Source organism: Porites lutea, chromosome 6 (genome assembly GCF_958299795.1).
Source record: "Porites lutea chromosome 6, jaPorLute2.1, whole genome shotgun sequence".
In the NCBI taxonomy this organism is placed as follows: domain Eukaryota; kingdom Metazoa; phylum Cnidaria; class Anthozoa; order Scleractinia; family Poritidae; genus Porites; species Porites lutea.
Window position 1 is genome coordinate 1,252,501 of NC_133206.1, and position 21,480 is coordinate 1,273,980.

Consider the following 21,480-nt stretch of genomic DNA (forward strand, 5'->3'; position numbering starts at 1 on the left):
TAATTCAATTCATTCCACCTTTTCTTTTCTTCCTTTAGGTTCGGTTCTCCTATACTTCATTGCTTAAATTTCTGAAAAGCATAAACGACAGGTAAAATAAGAAAATTTTGTTCTTTTAATGAGTTCAGTTTGTCTGAAGCTCAGTATAGTGACATCGTTTCAATGCAACAGATCTAGTTGCTCAAATGTCTATCGTCAGTATAATAAATAAGTTACCCAATGTAAGGTAATCCGGAATCCGGGAAATTTGTGATTATGGAATCCGGAATCCTGGGGTCTGGATTCCGGAATACTGCTTAAGGAATCCAGAATTCCAGTAACGATTGGAATCCGGAATCCAAGTTCCACTGACGAAGAAGGGGAATCTAGTACCTGGAGTCCGGAATCCACGGTGTGGAATCCAGAATCCAAGACTCTCTGATTACCTTAATACATGTACATGGGACGAAATAAGAATACCATTATTTCTTGATTCTTTTTTCCTTTATGACTCATAAAAGAAACTGGTAAAGGTCATTTTATGCCCAGTTACAGAAAACAAACAGACTCCGACCGGATGCATACTGGCCTTGATCAGGAATATAGATCGGTTATTGTCACACAGTCTGGTTTTCAGCAATCTGAAATTATCTGTTCAATTACTCTTCAATTATTAAGTTATCTTAAATTAATCTTAAAGTAGTTGTCAAATATCCTTAAATAACTAGTGATGAGCATTTTCATTTGATGTTATTCTAGTGAGAAAGAGATGGCTGCATTTGGTGATACCCTTTTAAAGATGTACAGAAATAATCAAAAAAATGACAGGCAAGTAAAATGTATTGATAAGGTTTTGTGAAACTAGAGCCTAGAAGTAAGTAAAAGACAGCCTTACGAAAAGTGCTTTCAGAATCCTATTTGTCACAAAGTGAATAAGGGCTTTTAATTCCCGCACCAGCGCTGATTCAGGGTTCTTCACCGTCTAAACGAAGGCTTTTTTTAGTTAAACTGTGCATTATAACTGGCATTGTGACGTCAAACGTTAAAGGCCTTATTTTCACAGAAATATGAGCGAGTAAGAAGAATGATTTTTTCGTAGGAAACCTTACACGAAATAACAAAACAAAACTTTGCAAGTGCCGTGAAAAGTTTAATTTAAGACCCCGCTCAGTGGTACATAAGAGGGTCGATCCGTGCAAGCCCTGTAGCATAGTGAATTTCCCCTTCATCATAGTTGTGGGAAACGCACTATGTCGTCGGCAACGCGTTGCTTCTGCCTATCTCTGTGGTTAACCCAAGTCTTTTGCATCACAGAATAATAGTTCCTTTGTTTAAGATGCTTGATATGCTGTTATCTAATGGATGCTTTGACATGTTTGCGAAAGAAGAGAGGTAAGGTTCGGAAGATTTTTTATTTTATGTTTGTTGTTATCTGTGTTTGTTAGTGATGAATGTTGTTACTGCAAATTCGATTAAAATCTTCGAACAGTTGATACGCCTTATCAGTGGAAGAACTTGAAAACAAACGTTAGTTCGTCTACTTTAATGTTAGCCTGCAATACAGGTGTGTTTGTTGTTGTTGTTTTTTTCTTTTGAGTGGGCGAAAGCTGCTTGTTTATTTTCTTAATCTCGTGGCAGCCAACTTTGATTTTATCACTTGGGAAAATTGGGGAGAGTGCAAATATCAGCCCTTGGGGTAGGCGCTTTCTTGCCGTTCGTTTGACTCGTCTCAACTTCTCGACTTAATTCAATATTGCGCGAGCATAAATAATATTGGCGCTTCCGAAGAAGACGCGTACATTGCAGGCTGGGAGTATGCCTGTCTTTTAGTTTATTTACATCAAAGGCAAATGCGAAAAAGCATCGATGGATTTGCTATTAAACATCTTGTGCCCTTTATTTTACACAGAAACTGCGCTGCGCTTGTACAACGCAACTGAAATAAAACAGCACGTGTAGGGAATTCGCCGCATTAGAAACGGGAAGAGACCTGGAGCCAAATCTGTCCCTCAATCGTTTAAAGGATCGTTCCTGCGCACTCGTCGGTCAGCTATTGGCCATTTTTTGCCCTTTCCCCGGAAGTCTTTGGGAAAGTTTTTCCCTTCCCGTTTCTAAAGTGGTGAGTAGTACGCCAGTAACAAATTTAGAATTGCGTTGCGAGGCAAAACGGACTAAAAGGACAATTAAAAACTAAGGCAGAGTAAGTACGCTTCCGATTGATTAACTGTGTTTGCCTTTTTTCAAATTCGTACAGCCATCCGTTCCCTCAGGCGCTGTGTGACCTCACGAAGAAAGAAATTTTTAAACTTGGTGACGCCAAGAAGCTCATAACGAGTGTTACTGTGTAAGAAGTTTATGTTGAATCACTATATGTCGTCAGGTGTCATTGCGTACTTGAAAAAACGGCTCTCTACTAGCAGTTTTATAAAGAAAACTAAACACCATCCCCTCAAATGTCAGCTGTAGTTTCTTTCCCCTTAGATTTCCAACTTAAACTTATTTTGACAGTTATTATAATTTATATCTATTATCTTTTTCTTTTATGAAAGCTGTAAACTATAACTTGTTTCCCCTTAATGCATGAAAGATGTACTTAAATGAGCTGATGATATCAGGTTTACTACTATTGCCTTTTGAATTAATTTGTTGTTGTTGTTGCTATTTTTTGTTTGTTCCTTTCCTTATTTTGCAAATAAGCAGCAGCCAACTCGAAATCTTTGCTACTTTGGCTGTTGATAACATAAGATAAAACGAACAAGGTGAAGACACAAAGCGTTTAATGTGTATGTGGGTGGTATTTGTACTCCTAGGTTCTGTGGATTGTTGCAGTTCCCAGGAGTGACACGAACCAAATCCTTTCAACAACTCACAATTTTTCTCTGCCATAAATATCCCCAGGTGAGCACTCCTTGTTGATTGAAATCGTTATGCATGTCTAGCGCTAGTAGCAAGAGGTGGACAGAGTGAGCGATTGAAGACAAAAAGGTGGACAAGGGAGCTCTGTAACGATCGAACGAAAACACGCATTTCAATTGCTATCCACTGACCTTAAATATGGGCAGACGTAAACTTGTTCGTGCGCTTAGTATGATCAAGGGGCCAGTCAGTGCGTGAATCTTCTCAACGTTGGTTTTAGTGGCTAACATATGAGCTTCAGCACTCTGTTAAAAACTCTTTAATTAACACCATACGTGAACGTTTCATGAACGTTTCAATAAAACCATTAGCGGGATTTTAAGCCTCTCTATATAATTTAGTCGTCCACTTCAATCTTTTAAAGTATTGTAAACTCATACCTGTGTATTTGAGGATAAGATCGGCTTCTTCTAGTGCTTGGTCTCGTAATGTCATCTGGTATCAAAGGTTCTGTATTCATTATCATTACAATCTCAAAACTCTGACCCTGAGTCTTCTTAAATACTTAACAATACATTTCAATTCTTGTATACCCCTGTTGGTTCTTGATATCTAGATCTCATGCTAATTTTGTTTGCAACTAAAGCTTTTAAAACTCAATTTCCAGGTCCGGAAAACTACCGCTGATCAACTGTATTCGGCTGCATTAACATTTGATGACATAATTCCTGGCGAAAGACTGGATGAAGTGTTAGCGATATTGAGCGAAACCTCATGGTAAGAGTGTGTATATGTGATCTACTTGGTGTCTCAACCGTAATTTCAGAATAGTATATCATGGATGACAGAATACATTTTGAGTTGCCAAGACCAGAATGCCAGCTTAGTAAAACAGTAAGGCTTCTGCCAGGAAAAACAACGTTTTTGCCATTGATCATACGTACCCTAGAATTATATCCAAAGATTGAGAATCAGCGGCATCATGTACAGCATAATCAACAGTGATCCCAGTAAGTTTTCTTGGATTAGTCCAGGCCATCCAACCACGGACTCAAACTTGGGATCCGACCCCTTTTACTCAACGGCATGACATCAAAAGAAACCTCTAGAAGCAAGAGACTATAAAGGGGACAGAGAGGGTATCCCCCATATACACCCTATTCCATAGGTAATTCGTCTCGAGTTATTTTTAACACCACAGATCTCAAGGGGGATTAGACAACAGCCAATCACATAGCGCGAATGTGTTCCGCGTGGATGACCCACGCTGAGAGCCACGCGTCCTTCACGAAATGACGCAGAACAAAATGGGGGAAGACGCGGAGAGCGATTTTGCTATTCCTTTTGTCGACGAAAACGACTACAGCGAGATTTCTGCGAAAGCTGTGTCAGCGAAACCGAAATTAAAAAAGAATCGCCTTTCCTCTCTTGTATAGAGCTAACAGTAGAGCAGGGAAATCCTTAACACACTGAATATTCTCTCAGGATCATTTATAATTTATAGTTTGAAGAGAGCAATTTCTGGTTTGATGTTTATTTTTTTCAGTCTTTATAGCGATTATTCCTACCTACTTACTTTGTCAATTGTAGGCGAACCCTTCTAAAGCTGAATTTCAAGGGACCATATTCAAGCTCAGAAAGAGAAATAAAATTTCGTCGTTGCTTATTTACGTCCTCCATAAAACGCGAAATTAGGCATTTTCACGTCGTAGTCGTGCAAAAACGGGAAAGAAATGAACAAAAAAGTGTGTTGCACGTGCGAAGTTGTTGTTTTGCTAATTAAACCTATTGTTTTTTTGAAGTTCTAGTTGTCGTCCGCGTCGTTGGACCTTAAACTCCCTAAATTGTACAAACGACCGGTTTCAATAGACCGGCGAAATTTCTCATTTTATTAAAGCACTGAGGTTACGACAACTTCGAGTTAAACTGATTTCACGGGTTGTCAAAGAGTCCAGCGATTCCTTTTTCTCAGGTGAGCGCCGACTCATTTCGCTTCAATATTCAGGAATGCTCTCGATCTTTTTACGCTTTCATTGCCTCTCACCCGACATGTTTTGCACGGCGTTTGGTCATGCGAAACCTCCACGAAACATCCACGCCTCGCGCGAGGTAACTTTATCCCGATTCTAAAAATAACTCGAGACGAATTACCTATGGAATAGGGTGTATATGGGGGATGCCCTCTCTGTCCCCTTTATAGTCTCTTGCTAGAAGTTATTCCTTAACCCTTTCACTAACTCTGTAAACGCTTTCGACGAATGTATGTGATTACTGGCGCGAGTGCCTTTTTGTTGTTAGAGACTTTAGTTTTACAGACTAGAGACTAGTCTGGTTTTACCGTTTGTAATTTCCAAGTTCTTGTTGTCTTTTTAAGGGATGCAAAAATTGAAGATCTCCGAGTGACAAGAAACAACCTATGTGATATTTTAGGTATTCCTCGCCCGGTGTTGAAGGTAATGTGCTTCAACTCATGATATCAAATGATTCACACTTAGATTTCACTTTTTAGTACAGAAAGGAAGATTTTTTTCTCTTTATTTTTGCGATAAAACTTAAGTTCTAGGGAGGTATTAGATTTCATTCTTATCGAACTTAGCTCCATAATACTAACTTTTTAAATTTATTTTCCCCTTTAAAACTGAACTTGATAGTTTATTGAATTCAAAATTATGAAAGTAGTTTTTTTTTCGTTTTATTTTTCAGAGCACTGGAAAAAAAGCTGCCGTCAGTGAAAAGAAAGATGAACTAGATAGCTACAAAGGTTAGGAAATGAATACCATCTATCGTTGATAGAGCTTGAGTTTGATAGAGCTATTTATTTTCTGCTACAAGGTTGTTAATTGACTGAATAAATTGCTTTTTGAGAGGCTGACGTTAATGTCAGAGTTTTTACTTTAATTACTTGACAGACTGAAGAAACTAACCAGCGTGCTGTTTAATAAATCAATCGACCGACTGATTAATGGACAGATGGAGTGTGTGGCTAACTGACTGATTATCTGTCTGACTAACTGTCTGACTGATTGACTTATTGACTGTCTGACTGATCGACCGACTGACTGCCTGATTAACCCTAGCCAGTGTAACACTAGACTATCAGTGTATCCTTATTTTTCCTTGCTATCCAAAGGGAGGCATTGGTGTAGTCACAATAACGAGTTTGTTGCGTGAGTCTGCAAGTTATTGATTGACTGACTGGTCAGTTACAGATTGAGTGAATTATTGGTTGATTTATTGATAGATCAGTTTATTTATAACCGATAGACTGTTTGCCTGATTGGTTGAAAAGAGATCTGCATTTCCTTTTTGTTTGTTTAACAGATCTGGTAAGTCGTCATGGTTACTAGACAATCTAAAACGGAAATTCAACCAAGTTGTAAACTGGACAGCATGCAGAGAAGATGGATCGGGACAATTCTCAAGCTGGTGCTACTCGGATCCTCTTGTAAGGCACATGAGAAAACTGCCTTGCCAAATCAACTTTTATTCCATCTTATACAATGGAGCAATTCGAACTTTGGAACCCAGCTTATCTAAACAACGAAACGATTATAGCTGATTCCTGTGAATAAGATGGTTTTCAATTACAGTGTATCTTATTGCTCATGGATATGGAATCCGAATTTTGGTTTCAAATGAGGTGTGCATGTGGTGCAAGAACGGCGAGAACGGTTTTGTCCATCTGGAAAAACTGGTTTGAAATTTAATGATTTACTAAAGGACGACTACCGTGGCTGCTGTTTCAAATTTGTCTGTGTAGGTCTTGTTGTTGGTATTGCATAATATGTAAATATAAGAAAATTTTAAAAAGAAGCCTTCTGAGACTTATAATATAACTTATTCATTTATTTTATTTTATTTTATTCAGTTCGCAAACACCATAACCATTTCCTTTCATTTCGTGATGTAATTGAGAACATTCGTTGTGCGATTGATATGCTGCTACTCTTGGCTTGTATACGTTCCTGTAAAGATCTTGAATAAAGTATTGTTCACTAGTGATTTATATATCGTTGAGTAACCATGTACGGTTTCCGTATGTTGTTTCCGTAGACAGAAAAAAACCCTTGCTTCCCTCTGTTCCTCACCACTAAGGTGTTGATAGTTGCGGGCAAAGTAATACTGGGTGCAACCCTGCAATAGGCCGCAAGCCAGTCCAGCATAGGAGTTTTGGGAAGGGGCAGAGAGATTATACCGACTCCTTCAGCTGCTTCATGCTACAGTAAACAAGTTCCTTTAATTTTCTATTAGATTTCGCTTAGCTCACCTGGATTGAAAAAAGAAATAGTCATGTCACCAACCGCCGTACAGGAACTAAGATATGCTAAATGAAAGATAAACTGCTTAAGTGGGTGGAGACGGGGGAAAAATGATGAGTTGATAAATTTAACCCGCTACAAGCAGAAACGAGTGAAACTGGACGGCGCCAAGTGGTGTGATATTTACAGAAAGATGCGAACTTTAGTAACTCATCACGTGTTGCGGTGTTTGGACACACGGGGTAAAATGATGTTTAGGGAGGACGTGACGTGTTTTTGAACTTGGATAGAAAGTTCACCCATAGTTTCCCTACAAAGGCAATTTCACGGCAGGGAAACTATGCAAAAAGTAGTCTGAAATTACGAATGCAAAAAGCTTTGCATTTGAAATAACAAACGCAACAACAGCGATTTAAAATTGGGACTATCAAGTTTAATAAACTAATGAGAAAACAATTCCATCGTGATAACGATGTATTATAACAATGCGTGAAGTACACTCCAGATTTACAACTTATTTACAATACTTTATGAATTCTTTGTTACATTTGGTTCTTCGCTTTCAAGTACAGGTTTGGTCGTACGTCAAGGTGCGTCAACAAGCCAGTTCGCAAGTCAGATATTTGTTGTTTGTATTACGTTAACACCTGCTTTTGTCAATTTGGACTTTCGTGTTCGTTGAGGTCGTATAAGATTTCGTTAGTTTCTCCTCAGTCGCGCGGCGCTCGAATCAGTTTAGTTATATATGTTTCTTTGTGTTGCGAAAAACATTTAGTATTTTAGTTCGTCAAGTCGTAAACGTTTCGGAAGTCTACAGGCGTGTCCCTACGAAGTCCGTCATTGTTGTAGTAGTACATTTAAATGAATTGGAAAAGAAAAGAAAAATTAAAAATCAAGGTCACCGTACAGGCAAGCAAAATGTTCAGATAACTTTAGCACACAATCCTTGCTGCGTGGAAGAAAACATTTCTAATCTTTGAATTTGCAAAAGAGAGTCTTAATGGTAAATTAATTGTGAAATAGCAAAAGTCACACACAGTCAATTTCCTTTAAGCGCGCTCTCCTCGGATTCTCCGTGCGAGCTGAATGTCTTTAGGCATGATCGTTACACGCTTGGCGTGGATGGCACAGAGATTCGTATCCTCAAACAGTCCCACGAGGTACGCCTCAGCTGCTTCTTGCAAAGCCAGCACGGCTGAACTCTGAAAACGCAAGTCAGTCTTAAAATCTTGTGCTATTTCTCGAATGAGTCGCTGGAAGGGAAGCTTGCGGATAAGCAACTCTGTTGACTTTTGGTAGCGGCGAATTTCTCTCAAGGCGACAGTGCCTGGCCGGTAGCGGTGAGGTTTCTTCACTCCACCAGTTGCCGGTGCACTCTTGCGCGCTGCTTTGGTTGCAAGCTGTTTCCGAGGAGCTTTTCCACCGGTTGATTTTCTAGCTGTTTGTTTGGTACGAGCCATGGCTTAAGTCGTAAGTTCTTTAAGCTTCTTTCCTGGCGGAGTGCTTGTACAGCTCTCGGTGTTGTGACTTTTTCATTTATTTGCCAGAGCTTTTATAGCCCCTCAAGATTAATGCGTGTAAATTATGCAATAAAAAATTGTCAAGTTTGCACGGGCGCCGTATCGCAACCTCAAAAAGCGTTCGAAAGCGTTGTTTTTCAACTTTTGTGTGTTGAAACTTGTGTAACAATGAACAAATGATTCTCATTGGCTAGTTTCTGATTCTTTGTTTTAAACTAACCAATCGCCGTTGCAATGGTGTCATTACTACTGACACTCGTTTTGCGGGAAAGATAATTAGCGCCAGTTTTAATTGCCAGCCTGAGGTCAGCGTGGCTCCGTGTTTCTCGTGCATGCAAGACGAAAGCAAATGTCTGATTGTCTTCGCTGAACTAAGCAATCGCAGGGTGTTAGATTTTTTCATTTTCGCTTTTGCACTTTTCCATATTAATATCAGTCACCGCCTTTGCTTTGAGAAAAAAAATTGACAAGGTTACCGTTCATCGAATTTTATTTATTCACATGCAGCTCATATATATGAACTCAAGACTAACATTTTGTCTTTGTCGTTCTTCACATAAACTGTCAGTTTTTTACTCATTATTTTGTTTCTTTAGTTTACAGGTCTTTCTTCCTCTCTTGTTTTTTGTCTCTCACTTTTTGTTTACAAAAAAAATTCTGGTCATACTAACAACTTATTGTAGTTTTAAGAACAATCATTGGTCCTGACTAAGAAATCAGCACAAATGAAAAAGAGCTTTCTACTTATTAAATATATTTACACTTAATTCATGAAACGGTGCAAAAGAGAGACTACTCTCGAAGTCCAGCTGCAAAATAAATACATAACCCCTTTACTGCGGGGCACGTCATTTAAATTCTTTGAAAACCTTGTTCAGCTCCGACTCTTTTACTTGTACGTCTTTATGACATCCTAGAAGGAGGAGATTGTGCACTGTTATTTATCGTCTGATACAGTTTGGTATAAATTTATCTCTTTTTACCGGTATTATGATCTGCAACAGTTCAGAGGTTTATAGTATTTCTATCAGCCTAGAGCAATTTTGTGTTGACAAAACGCTAAAAAAAAGCAATCAGAGTTTTTATTACCTTGAAAACTCCCTCAGAGTGTTTCTTTTTGTGATAAGTTAAGTTTTGTATTGTTGTGCAGTATTGTTCAGTGTCTTTTAGCCTCAGTTTGTATCACGTCATTTAGTGATTGCCACTGTCCGCATAGCCTGCGAACGGCAGACGTTTGTCCTCGCTCATCGCCGCTGAGGAACGTTTCGCGAAACGTCCCTCAGCGGCGATGAGCGAGGAGAAACGTTTGTCGTTCGCAGGCTACCGTCTGCAGCACTAAGAAACTACCAATAGAAGCCTGACAGAAGCCAGGAAGCTTATCGAGGTGTGGGTAATTGGTGTGATCATTACAAAAAGACTTAAACCGGATACGAAAAAGTGTTTAGCTAACATTGTGTTGCCAACTGCACGCACTCTCGTGTAGTAATAATAATTCGGCTGTCGCCACCAATTACCTCAAATTGTCGCAACAAAGTGGCAAAAATTCCAAACAGTTCTTCTGGCTTGATAGATTCCTCACCAAAGTACTGAACCAAGAGGTGAAATTCTCTTTTCACGGCTTTTCGCAGCAATAAAACATCATTAAGTTCTTCCTTTGCAGTGACGGTAAATAGCTGTTAGCCAATTGTCAAGGATATTTGATGAAGCTCAGAGTTCTGTTTTTTTCTTTAATCTTCCTTTTAATATGTACTCCGGCGTTTCCGATCGCCCTCTCTTTCCTAAAGGAGGGCCACCCGGTCGAATAAAGAAAGGAAAAGAATATAACTGGGGGTGGGGCTGGTAGGACGCTATCCAGTGGTTTCTGGATAACTGACAACCCACCCCTCCCCTAACGCCGTACGTTGTCCGAATAAGAAGTTGGTGTTGACGACGGGTTTCAGGAGGGTTACGTGGACAGAGAATCTAGTTCTGATCTAGAAAAAATGTCAAGACATTCAACAACGATATAGGGCGTGCCTTTCATTTTCCTTACTGAAGTGAAATCTGTCTTGACAAAACGTTGATGATAGAAGCTTTGGTGTCCATGACGGGTAATATTGATGTCCATTAATAGAAAAAAAAGTCATATACAGCGAACTATGTTTAAAAACAGTGCACAGCTCTACCCTGCAGCCGGTTAATTATCCAGGAATACTCCATGCCACTTTGTTTGCACTCATCTCTAATCCATCATTTTACTTTCACTGAAAATTATGATTCCATATTAGTGGAAATCACTTGAAACAAATAAAATGTGAGTTAGATTACATAACGAAACTTAGGATACTTCAATGCTTGTTCGAAAAGCGTCCTCGTCTTCTTTACTGCTTTCATTATTTATTTTCTCGACGTCCTCTTCTAGAACCTGCCAAAAAAAAACACAGTTCAAAAAATATGATCTGTATGCGTGTTAATGAATCAACTTTAAATACACTCGTTACTTACCAGTTAAAATTTTTCTCACCTCGATCTCTGCCGTTAGCTCGGTTATCTCTTTGTCAAGCGACTTAAGTGGAACTTAAAAAAAAGAAACAACAAAAGCCAAACAATCGGATCTTGAAACACTTCCTCTCAAACCAGCAAAACAAAAACAAAACAAACAAGCAAACTAACGATAAAAAAACAACAACAAAATATTGGGTCATTCAATTTAAGCAATTGTCTTTCTAAAATGAAAGTAGACTAAAACCAATTGCTTTCTAATACCATCAGATGATGATATCTAACATATGTATTTAACAATTATTCCTAAAGCCCGAATGGGCTCTGAGTGAAATAGCCCATGAGGAGGAAGGCAAAACAAGTTTAGCTAGCAAAACGCGATTCGGCCACCGTTGTTTTGGTTTGCAAAGCCGGTGCTTTTCGCTACTAGTGGACCATAACATATAGCCTAGTGGTAGCTCAACCAATCAGAACGCAGCATTGATAATAGACCACTACTTGGATTTTACTAGATGAAAATATCTAGATCAGTGAAATGATATACCTCGTGATGCTTGTTGGACATGTTTGAGATCTTCTTGTAACGCTGCAATGTGCGGACACTTGGTAATGATGACTTTAGTGAGGTAATCCAGAACTGATATCCTCTTATTCACGGACGATTTATAATCCATTAGCTATGAAAAGAAAGAAACATGTTTTGCAAGTTATTCTCTTTTAATTAGTCTGTCTTATGTCACCATGGCTTTCAAGAAGTCAAACAAATCCGTTGCAGAAGAACTCTTTTTATCACTACTTTAATTCAAAATGGAAAATGGCTTTTTTTCTCATAAACAGTAATCTTCTTCAGTGCCTACCTTTGTAACAAATGTTATCTTAAAAGCACAGGCTTCGCTACCATTCATGATATTTCCCATGGTCAAAAGCAGCTAGAGAAAAGAAATATAGAAATTTTTCTTGAATAATTAAGAAGTTTTGCCGAATGTTTAGCTTTTGAAAGATACGCACGTTTTCAATTGGGCTGGATTATTTTCTTCCATAAAAACGAAATATTTTCTTGATAGCAGCGTAGATGGTTAACTTAGTGAGGGGAGTAAGTTTGCTTTAGTATCATTACCGTCTTTCACTCCTTATCATATTATTATTATTATTATTATTATTATTATTATTATCTCTATTATCACAGTCTTTGCTGGTGTTCTTTTTGCGCATCAGCCGGGCGCAAACCATGCACCTAGAGCGTCAGTCACTCAAGTCAATCATTCTGTTCATACACTGAGCACCTTTCTAAGGATTCGTGCAGATCCCAGCATGCAGATCTTTTGAATCTCTGTCATACTAGCTCTCTCTGATACTTTCTTGATGTTTTCTACCATACCCTTCTTCACTGTACCAAGCGCACCAACAACCACAGGGATCACTACGGTTTTCATATGCCACATTCTCTGTATTTCTAGTTCTAGGTCTTTGTACTTGCATTTTTTTTCAGTTTCCTTCAGTGCGATGTTTCTATCTGATGGAACAGTCATATCAATAAGTTTGCAGGTGGAATTCACTGAATCTTTAACGATGATATCTGGTCTGTTCGCTGTTATAGTTCAATCAGTATTGACTGGCATGTCCCACATGATGGTGATGTTGTTATCTTTATTGTGTATCACGGTCTCTGGTTCGTGTTCGTACCATTTGTCTGCAATCTATTATTATTATTATTATTATTATTATTATTATTATTAATTATATATTCCTCTCTCGAAGGGGGTGGGGGATCGCCTTTTTTACGAGGTGATACCTCTATAAATGTTGTAAGCTTTTCACTCGACATGAGCTCTTGACTTGCTGTTATCACTGTCTGGAGATACTGAAAAATAAATCACAAAAATGCTATTTTAAACTTTTATACCTCTCTAGAAAAAACTGCACAATCACTGTCTTTATTTTGTTTCGTTCTGTCTCAGTGAAACGTTAATAAATTCTGGAATATACTTTGCTGTTTAAAAACAAGAACCTCCTTTAACCTGTCAATCTGGCTACAATATTCGCAAACTGTACTGGAATACAAATAAACTTGTCAAATTGGCTCAGAAGTAGAGTGCTCTTATATGCGAATCCAGGAAAAAATTATCAAAAAATCACGATTTCGAACGCGAGCTGGGCGCATGCGCCAACGAGTTTCCTAATTCAAACAAACAAAACCAGCATTCTTATTTTCAAGATAACATTTCCTTTCACTGTAAAATACATGACGGAATACCATCCCTGTTTCCGTTCACATTGAATAAGTAACCACCTTTGGGAACCACTCAGTTGTGTCTGATAGATATATTGAACATTTCTTTCTATTCAGTGCTCTTTCTTCTCATCATTGAATGTAAAGTAATCCCTATCTTACTGACGTCTTACTGGTTTAATGTGAGCGATCCTTTCCTGGAATTGAGATTTCAATAGTACAGTTCTCATTCTTTCCTTATAGGATGGAACGGAGGCTGCAATCTGCCAACGGAAAGAAAAAGAAATATAACTTGACTTAGATCAGGCGTCACGTATTTATAGATACTATTCAATCTCTTTTATTTATGATGTCTTTGTAGGAAGTAAGAAAAGATTTTTACCTCAAGATAGAAGCGCTCAGCTGGCTCAAGTAAAGGCTCGTTCTCTCGCTCTTGTTTTCTTATCGCTTTTGCCTGGTAAGACAACAAAATGCAGTTAGTTACTTTAGGATTCTTTAGCACCTATATTTTCGCACAATAATTTTAGTGTTCAATTCGCAGTTATTTGAGCAGAAAACCTCTAGCTAGAGACAATGACTGACATTTCGCGACACCACCATGTCTGAGAAAAGAGCACAGAAATCATCCTCGTTCCCAGGCAATAGTGAGAACGAGTTTGCGTAGAAATGCCATACTGATGACGCGTCATTACTTAGATCTGGGTAGTGTTTGTTATTGGTTGAAGCAAATTTCCCACACGGCAAGACCAATCCGGAGCACTAACCAGTTCTGGGTAAGTGACATGTCATTAGTATGGAATTGCTACGCTCATTTTGCGCAGAAATCAGTGGTGACGAAGTGAAATGCCAGCTGTTTTTGCAGACTAAACTTACAACTTCAGAAGCCTTATTTGATTCTCTTTCGTTACGTTCTGGAATAAAGATAGCTATAAATACACTACCTAAATCAAAAAATTCTAACGTGTCTTAATTAGTGTTCACTTTTTGTAAGGACCAAGAGCGAACATGATTACTGTCGAAATAAATCGACTTATGAATTTACTGAGACAGCGAAACTGGTGGCTTTTGAATCTTTTGTTGCCATAGTTACCTCTCGATCGTCAGGCGCAAATGCCAACAATTGTCTGAGTACGTCAGAGGTCAGATTAGAGGTCCCGGATATAAGACATAGAGCTACGTCTTCAGTTTTCAACTTATGATGTGACATCACAATAGCTGGAAACATCACACAACAAAATATTACAACTTCCTCGATCAATTAGTAGTCAAGCTCTAAGTTTTAGTTAGGGAGGGAGGCAGAACCTGTCACGAAAAACAGGCATATAAGACACAGAGCCACGTGGGACCGAATTTCAAACTCTGTAAGTGATTTTTTTCTTCTAACATGATGATTTTACTCAAAATATTCTTTGAAAAATAAAGTACTTCTTATTTCTAGCAAAGTGATATACGTATTTTTTTCCTATGTTTTGCATTTTGATAAGCCAAGACATTTTGCAATCGTAGTCATCATTACTTACAGATGTTAAAAATCTTTTTGTCGCTCATAGCACTTTCTCGTTTGGCTTTTTTCAAAGATCCTGTCAGTAAACATAAATTGTAACCTGTTAATATTTTCATTACAAACAATTTTTCTGTTATAATTAAAATGATCAGGGCCCGGTTTTTCAGAGGGATAAATGGGATAAATCTCTTTCCAGTGGATCAGTATTTGGGAAACCAAGTCCAATATCCACTAGATAGAGATTCATCCTGTGGATAGTGTCATCCGCCTTTCGGGCAATAAGGACCTTAAATTTTCTGAATTTTACGCTTTGAATGAAATCCCATGAAAAGTGGCAAGTTTATGAGGCTTTTTGGCACTTTTGGGAACAAGAGAATCGGCCGCGAAAGGAACTTGTCCGTTTTAATTTATGGGTTGTTCGAAAGGACAGGTTAACTTCGTCCCCAGGGCTTTTTCCATTTTGTTTTTGAAGGGAAAGCCTGGAGACGAGGTCGAGGATAAGCCATTAGAGACCTTAAGATCGAGGTTTTTCGGCATCTCCCAGCAAACGTCAAGAAGTCAAGTGACTAGTGCGTTACCGTCAGGTTTGTGGTTTGAGGCTCACGTTTGCGAGATCACGCTCCAGCGGTAAGTGATTTACCGCACGGTTTTTTGCACTATAAAAATCACAACCCCGCGTTTGAGAGAAAATACTCCTTTTTAGAACTCTTTCGCTAATTAATTATTGAACTATCTTTCATAGAAACGTAACTTTGAAGACGATTTCTCAGCTAAAATAGAAGTGAAAGAATGAATAAAAACAAACATGGCGGCCGCGAGCTACCACCCGCGAATCTCAATTCCTAAATATGGGCAGACGGATTTGTGAAACTGCTGACCGAAAACCGCGGTTTGCCGTTTGCCGTAAGATGGCCAAACCTCCCTCGATCTTAAGGTCTCCATTTTTATTCCAGCCCGCTCACTTCTCTTCGAAACTGATTGGGGTTAACCAGTTATCCAAGCTTTAATTTGGCGAAGGAGTTAAAATTACTGCACCCGTTTTGGAAGTGAATAACAAATGAAACTTATGATCAGCGATGAATTTTCCAGTTTGTGGTTGAGGTTTTTTTTTAGACAGGCTACAAAATATCAAATGTCTTTTTTGAGGTATTCAACAACAGAAGACAATGAATTTTGTCTACCTTGAGATGGCATAATTGAAAATTCTCTTCTTATGTCTTCACAATCAAAAATGCCCTCCAAGGGCAAGTTTTTTCCAACCTGAAAACATTTCAAAAAATTAAAGCAGCTAACTAATCTCTCGCAAATTATGTCATTACAAGACTTTACAAGGTAAGGAAGAAAAAAACTCTTTTACCCACCTTTTTCCAAATTGTATCCTGGTTAAGAAGATCAGGGCTCAGGGTTTCCCACGAAAGCTTCCTGCAGTCTATTTTGTGCCATTTGTGCTTCTTAATTGTATTTGGGGGAGGAGAGGGAGGGGAGAAAGGTGGGGGTGGGGGAGGTGGAGGAACAGGTGGCACGATTGGAATATAAGAGGGATGATTGCTGTTCATAAAATCTGTGAAATAAATCAAGATAATGCAATCACAAAATTTTTGCAAAAAAAAGTAGGCTTGTGATAATCATTATCTTTTTCCATATATTTGTTTCCTTTTAAATACTGTTTTAAAAGTAATTACTATTTAGAAGTGAAGCCTCATGGAACGAAAATTCCATTTAATTGCAGTAATCATTTCTTGTTGTTTCGTTCGTATTGTTATTGATGTTTTCTTATAGATTTTTCTGGAAGGGCAATTTGAAGGAGAGTCTGGGAATAAGGTACCTTGATGTCTTAGAGCAATCCATCTCTGCAGGTCTTCTGAGCACACAAAGGATACAATGAGCACAGCAAAACCTGCATTGATAAAATAGAAAAAGTTTAAACAGAACTCTGCCTCCTACCAAAATGAGCACTTGCAACGTAACGGAGAGATAAAAAAATACCTAGAAAGACCTGGTTACGAGTCAGAATCGGAATTATGAACGTTCGGACTTTCGGATTAAAATATGATCAACTCTAAAAAAGATTTTCTCTTGATTGCAGCTTTAGTACAGCTAACTAAAAAGGGTTATGTCTGATGTGATTACAATAAACACGCCGATAATCTAGCTGAGAGAGCTGGTAGCTTGGGCGTGAGGCAAGTTGAATTATTGGGCGTTTTGCTCTGCTTTGTGATAGGTAAAAATAACTCGTTAAAGTTTTATGAAAGAAAATATTTTTCGTTGTGTTATATGTTATGGCTAGTTTTGATGAAGAGCAAATGCATTTAGAAATTAGAAGGAAACATTGCTTACCCGGAAAGATCCAAATGTTAACAGCAAAGGTAATATCCTTCTTAGTGAAAAAAGCAGCGGAAAACAGAAGGATCGCGAGTGTGAAAGGTAAAATTATTTTCCAATTGCTAAAACAAAGAGAAATCATTGATTATAAGATAAAAAGGAAATTAAACATTATCTTCGATATGTTGAACTACTGCGTTACTGATCAGTTTAAGTTTAAAATTTTGATTTGTGGCGTATTGTATCGAGTGTATTGGCTAAGGTCGCCTGTGCTCCTTCCCCCTTTTTTTCATGCGTTTTTTCCCTTTTTACTTTCGATTTTTAATTCTTTTAACTAAATTGTCAAAGTCCAGTTTTAATATAATTTGACAAAGTTCCGGCCAGTTGGTAAAGAAAAGATACAAAAACCAAGAAACATACAAACCATTTCCAAATCTCAGAGGTGTTGTTCATAAAATTCCAAATATTTGGCCTCACATCTGGAGATAGAAAAATAACAGCAAATGAACCTTTCTATACTGCATGTTTTGATTTTGCCCAATTAGCATTCAGTGAAGAGGAAATCATGTGCAGTGTTAATCCTTGGACGTGTAAGGATCGGAAGAGAGGTTGGAGGGTGAGAGCTTAGAGCCCGTCTTTTCCTGTGTTAAAATATTTTGGACAAAATAAGGCGTCAAGTAGATAGCAAGTTGTTAACTCTACAATTCAACACAAATATTTTGGCAAGTTTCGGGATTCAAAATCGTCCCCATCTAAGGTTTTTACGGAAATTCACATTTATTAAATGGAGTACAAAAACTAACCATTCCAAGCTTGCCGTTTGATAATTATGTTACAATTTAATAATAGTTTGCTAATTTTGGTGCTGTTTTTCTACTTTTTTGCATGAGAGTGCGGAATACTCGTCTTTTTGTTTAAAAATGGATTGACCTCCTTATCCCTTATGATGTCATATTTGTCACTATGTCAAACGATCGAGGACCGGCAAAAACACCTCTGAGAACAAATGAACCATCGGCTCCTGAAAGAAAGAGTTTTCTAGCTCAAAGTCGTCTGGCAAAAATCCCAGAAAACCTCATGAGGATGGCTGTATCTCTCCTCAACCCCGCTGCACTTTTGAAACTGCCTTTGCAAATTTTAAGTCAGCGATGTCAAAGTTAAACCGTCCTTGAACATCTACAGCCTGCTAGCAAAAAGCTTGCTAGCAGCTGGATATTGAGCATCCCTTGTTCTTTTTCAATGTCAACGAGTTGGTACCCTTCTGAAAGCCTTACTAAACTACAGCAACAAACAAGCAAAAACTTATTAGGTTGCCACACATTAAAAACGATAATTTAAGAGGTCAGTAATTTGGGGGGTTATTGTTCTTTTCCATATCAATTTATTTAACTCAAGTATCTGTTTGAAAATTGCTTATTATATAGTAACCATATCCCTCCTAAGAACTAAAGAAAAATTCCAGTTTTCAATGAATCCGTCAAATGCTTTCAATCCCTTTGGAGAATAACTGCTATCTTTAGAACAAAGTTTTCAGAAAACACTTGGAGAAATAATTCCTCCAAATTTTCGTTGCTTTAGGCACTGCAATTAGCAAGTTGACAGAAATTAAATGAAATTGGCATTAAGGGATTAAAGAAGTTTATTCAAATGAATGTTTAGAATTTTTTTAGTTCACAACAACCTGAAGTGTAGTTTTTGGCAGCGCGATGACTGCCAGTTTTCCAACATAGGGCTTATACCGGCTTTTCCTTGCGAAAAACACCATCAGGCGAAAAAAAATTTCCTGAGACGCTTATAACGTATACAAATGATACAATGGTACTACTGACTATTAATTTGTTCAAGTGTTAATCCCGCTAATAAATTTTTCTGTTACAAATTTCGTATCATTGCTTTTGGCCATCGATGTTGAAGTGAACTCTTTACTAGAGATCGGCGTTGCAACATGTTGATCTAGTAGGGATATCGATATTTCTTTCCCACTACTAAACTTGCAGAGTTGTTACTCTTGGTCAAAAATTAGCAGCAGCACCGTAAATTTTAATAAAACTGCGCTACCAAACTCGTGGTTAATGCGGGCACTGAGCAAAAGCTCTGCTACCGATTTACAGCGTTTTTCCACGTGAACGTGTTGTTGCTAAAAAAAACGTAGATATTGTAAAGTATGTCATTGGGATCGAAATCAGCCACACAACCGATAGATATCGCACCTTAAGGCGTAGCATCAGATTTCAGTTTGCTCTTCAGTAACCCTGTCTTCAGTGAATAGAGAGTAATATTCTTCTGTTATAACTTTAAAAGTCCCTACATACTTGAGAAGGAATTCAGCCGCGAATTACAATTACTTACCTTGTGTTGTTGATTTAATATCTTTCACAGAAAAAACCTCTTTTTCATTCATGCTAAATGATAACGTCTTCGCAACATTTCCTTTCTGCTTTCCAACGAAAACATCACATATTTCTTAAACAAGTTAAGATTTCTCGTAAAACCTTATTCAGCGCGTCAGAGATAACTAAGAACTTCACATTATGCAATGATTTTTTGTTTCAACGACTTAGCAGAACAATTTGTTTAGCTTTTTTTGAAAAAATCATATTTGACAACATGCGGCCGCCGTATGACGTCTTCAACCTTTATCACGTCATTCGACTGAACGGATCGAGCTTCCTTAATCGTCCACGCGCGCGCGCGCGCGCTCGCTTCTTTTGCTTCTTATATTGCTTATTCCCTAAGTCTCATTATTGCGCGCGGCCGATGCGTTTCGAGTTAAAGGCATTAACCGAGAAGGCCTGGAAAGACACAGGGAAGGCAAGTCAGATAAACAAGTCAGAAGTGCCGAGAAGCGCCTGGATACGCAACGACGCAGGCCGTTATAAGTTCTACTTCCCAGGCATCTCCTACTAGTCCCTGGGTTCCAGAAGTTTTTTCTCGCGTGCGCCGACGTGCGCCGAGAGATGTGCACGGAGTGTACCAAAGCCACGAAACTTTTCGCGCCCGCGTTTTGAGAACCGGTTCAGTACAAGGACTTTTTGCGAAACCGGAAACCGCGCATGCTCTGTATTCAGTGTGGGCATAACATTGGTAGGCATCTCCGTGAGCAGAGCCGGGTTTTTTTTGTCAAACGCTGAATAACAACTGAGGATTTTGCTCAGTGTGACAGTGTGAACCTTGACGCAAGTAAACCTTCTCGCAGGTTTCTGTTGGACACGTACAATAAAAGACTGAGTATATAGAATCATAAAATTCGTAAATGAATCGACAGTCTATAGTTGAGAATAACCAACTCACACAACAGAGACGACGGCAAACCTTGTGTGACAAGGGTCACAATAACTTTGTTTAAAAAAAAATTTAGGCCAAACTTCACCTTGCTTTAAACATATTTTTCGTAAAAGACCAGAAAACTGACTAATGTTATGTGAAGATCGCGACAAAACTCCCAAGTGATAGCCCTGTCACGTGTGTCACACAAGCGTCTTGCCGTCCTCACTGACGATGCTGGTCCCATATGCAACGTCGTTCCCAGGGTTCTCTCCTACCCGTCCCTGGGAACGAGGTTCCGGAACAAATGCTATTTTTTCGCGTTACTGGACTCTCGAGACGGGGGAAGGCGCTGCCGAAAAGAAAACTCTTTTTGAAGGAATGGATCGATTGCTGTTGATGTGGTTTTGCTTTTATAAACGAAGCAACATAGAGACATAGAATGACCAGAATCATCAAGATTATCCCTTTTGGTTTTTGGATGAGCAAAAACGAACACGAGTTTTGTTTTTAGAAGAGTCTGCTTTTCATTGAAATGTAAACAATTACCTGTAAAACCCTTTTATATTAAAAGCAGATTGATTTCAGTTTTTGTAAGGTGATAACAAGCTAGACTATTTCGACACGTACATTTCTCATACACTAATCGGCTTTAATTTTTCTTTAATCCAGTGTACCACAGTTCTATTCGACGTACTGTTTTTGTAAATACCCTCTGATCTCTTTATAACTTGATTGACATTTTTGAAAAACCCCCACTCTCACTTAGATGATTTTCCTCGAAGCAAACAAAAAGCCACTCTCGTGTTTACCTTCTAAACAGGTGCACGCTTTGAACTGATAAATGTTTTGACAAATGTCGTGTGAGCGTGTTTTTGTGTCTGAGTTTCAACGCAGGGTTTCAACCGGCTATATTCAGGCGGAAATAACAACAAACCGGTCAGTATAAAGCACGGACTGCGGACTGCGGACTACGGACTGCGGACTGGGTATAAAATACGGACTAGGTATAAAACGCGGACTGGAAAATACGGACTGGGTATAAAACACGGACTAGGTATAAAA

The 21,480-nt window shown here is 38.5% G+C and overlaps 4 protein-coding genes across 4 annotated transcripts in view; 1 reads left to right on the plus strand and 3 right to left on the minus strand.

Annotated features, from left to right (window-relative positions):
* The window catches only part of LOC140940447 (tubulin-specific chaperone D-like), a 33,103-nt gene extending 26,266 nt beyond the window's left edge, over positions 1-6,837 (plus strand). The window contains exons 40-48 of the mRNA XM_073389424.1: positions 39-91; positions 739-807; positions 1,294-1,371; positions 2,234-2,323; positions 2,790-2,877; positions 3,503-3,612; positions 5,210-5,288; positions 5,539-5,596; positions 6,157-6,837. Of these exons, the coding sequence (XP_073245525.1) occupies positions 39-91; positions 739-807; positions 1,294-1,371; positions 2,234-2,323; positions 2,790-2,877; positions 3,503-3,612; positions 5,210-5,288; positions 5,539-5,596; positions 6,157-6,182 (651 nt within the window). The 3' untranslated portion in view covers positions 6,183-6,837. The remainder of the gene's footprint in view (positions 1-38; positions 92-738; positions 808-1,293; positions 1,372-2,233; positions 2,324-2,789; positions 2,878-3,502; positions 3,613-5,209; positions 5,289-5,538; positions 5,597-6,156) is intronic.
* Positions 1-14,635, minus strand: part of LOC140942370 (uncharacterized) — a 333,944-nt gene extending 319,309 nt beyond the window's left edge. Inside the window, exon 1 of the mRNA XM_073391327.1 lies at positions 14,632-14,635. The gene's annotated coding sequence lies outside the window, so the exon portion shown is untranslated. The remainder of the gene's footprint in view (positions 1-14,631) is intronic.
* LOC140940787 (histone H3-like) lies at positions 8,144-8,554 on the minus strand. The gene has a single exon (XM_073389750.1). The coding sequence runs from the start codon at positions 8,552-8,554 to the stop codon at positions 8,144-8,146; it is 411 nt and encodes a 136-aa protein (XP_073245851.1).
* LOC140940796 (disheveled-associated activator of morphogenesis 1-like) lies at positions 9,243-19,552 on the minus strand. The gene is made up of 17 exons (XM_073389759.1): positions 19,501-19,552; positions 17,576-17,630; positions 17,167-17,273; positions 16,655-16,726; positions 16,191-16,390; positions 16,011-16,089; positions 14,846-14,905; positions 14,416-14,540; positions 13,708-13,779; positions 13,499-13,588; positions 12,888-12,956; positions 11,953-12,024; positions 11,640-11,772; positions 11,118-11,170; positions 10,941-11,018; positions 10,129-10,287; positions 9,243-9,527 (listed from the first exon to the last, which is right to left on the minus strand). Exons 1-17 carry the CDS (start codon positions 19,550-19,552, stop codon positions 9,504-9,506), a joined length of 1,500 nt encoding a protein of 499 aa, XP_073245860.1. The 3' UTR covers positions 9,243-9,503.
* Between the last annotated feature and the right edge of the window lie 1,928 nt (positions 19,553-21,480).

Coding starts and splice junctions, on each gene's coding strand:
- LOC140940796 (XM_073389759.1), bottom strand. CDS start 19,552: ATGAATGAAAAAGAGGTTTTTTCTGTGAAAGATATTAAATCAACAACA. Junction 16,391..16,654: donor GATTGCTCTAAGACATCAAG/GTACCTTATTCC, acceptor TTTATTTCACAG/ATTTTATGAACAGCAATCAT. Junction 11,019..11,117: donor AGCTAACGGCAGAGATCGAG/GTGAGAAAAATT, acceptor TTTTTTTGGCAG/GTTCTAGAAGAGGACGTCGA.
- LOC140940787 (XM_073389750.1), bottom strand. CDS start 8,554: ATGGCTCGTACCAAACAAACAGCTAGAAAATCAACCGGTGGAAAAGCT.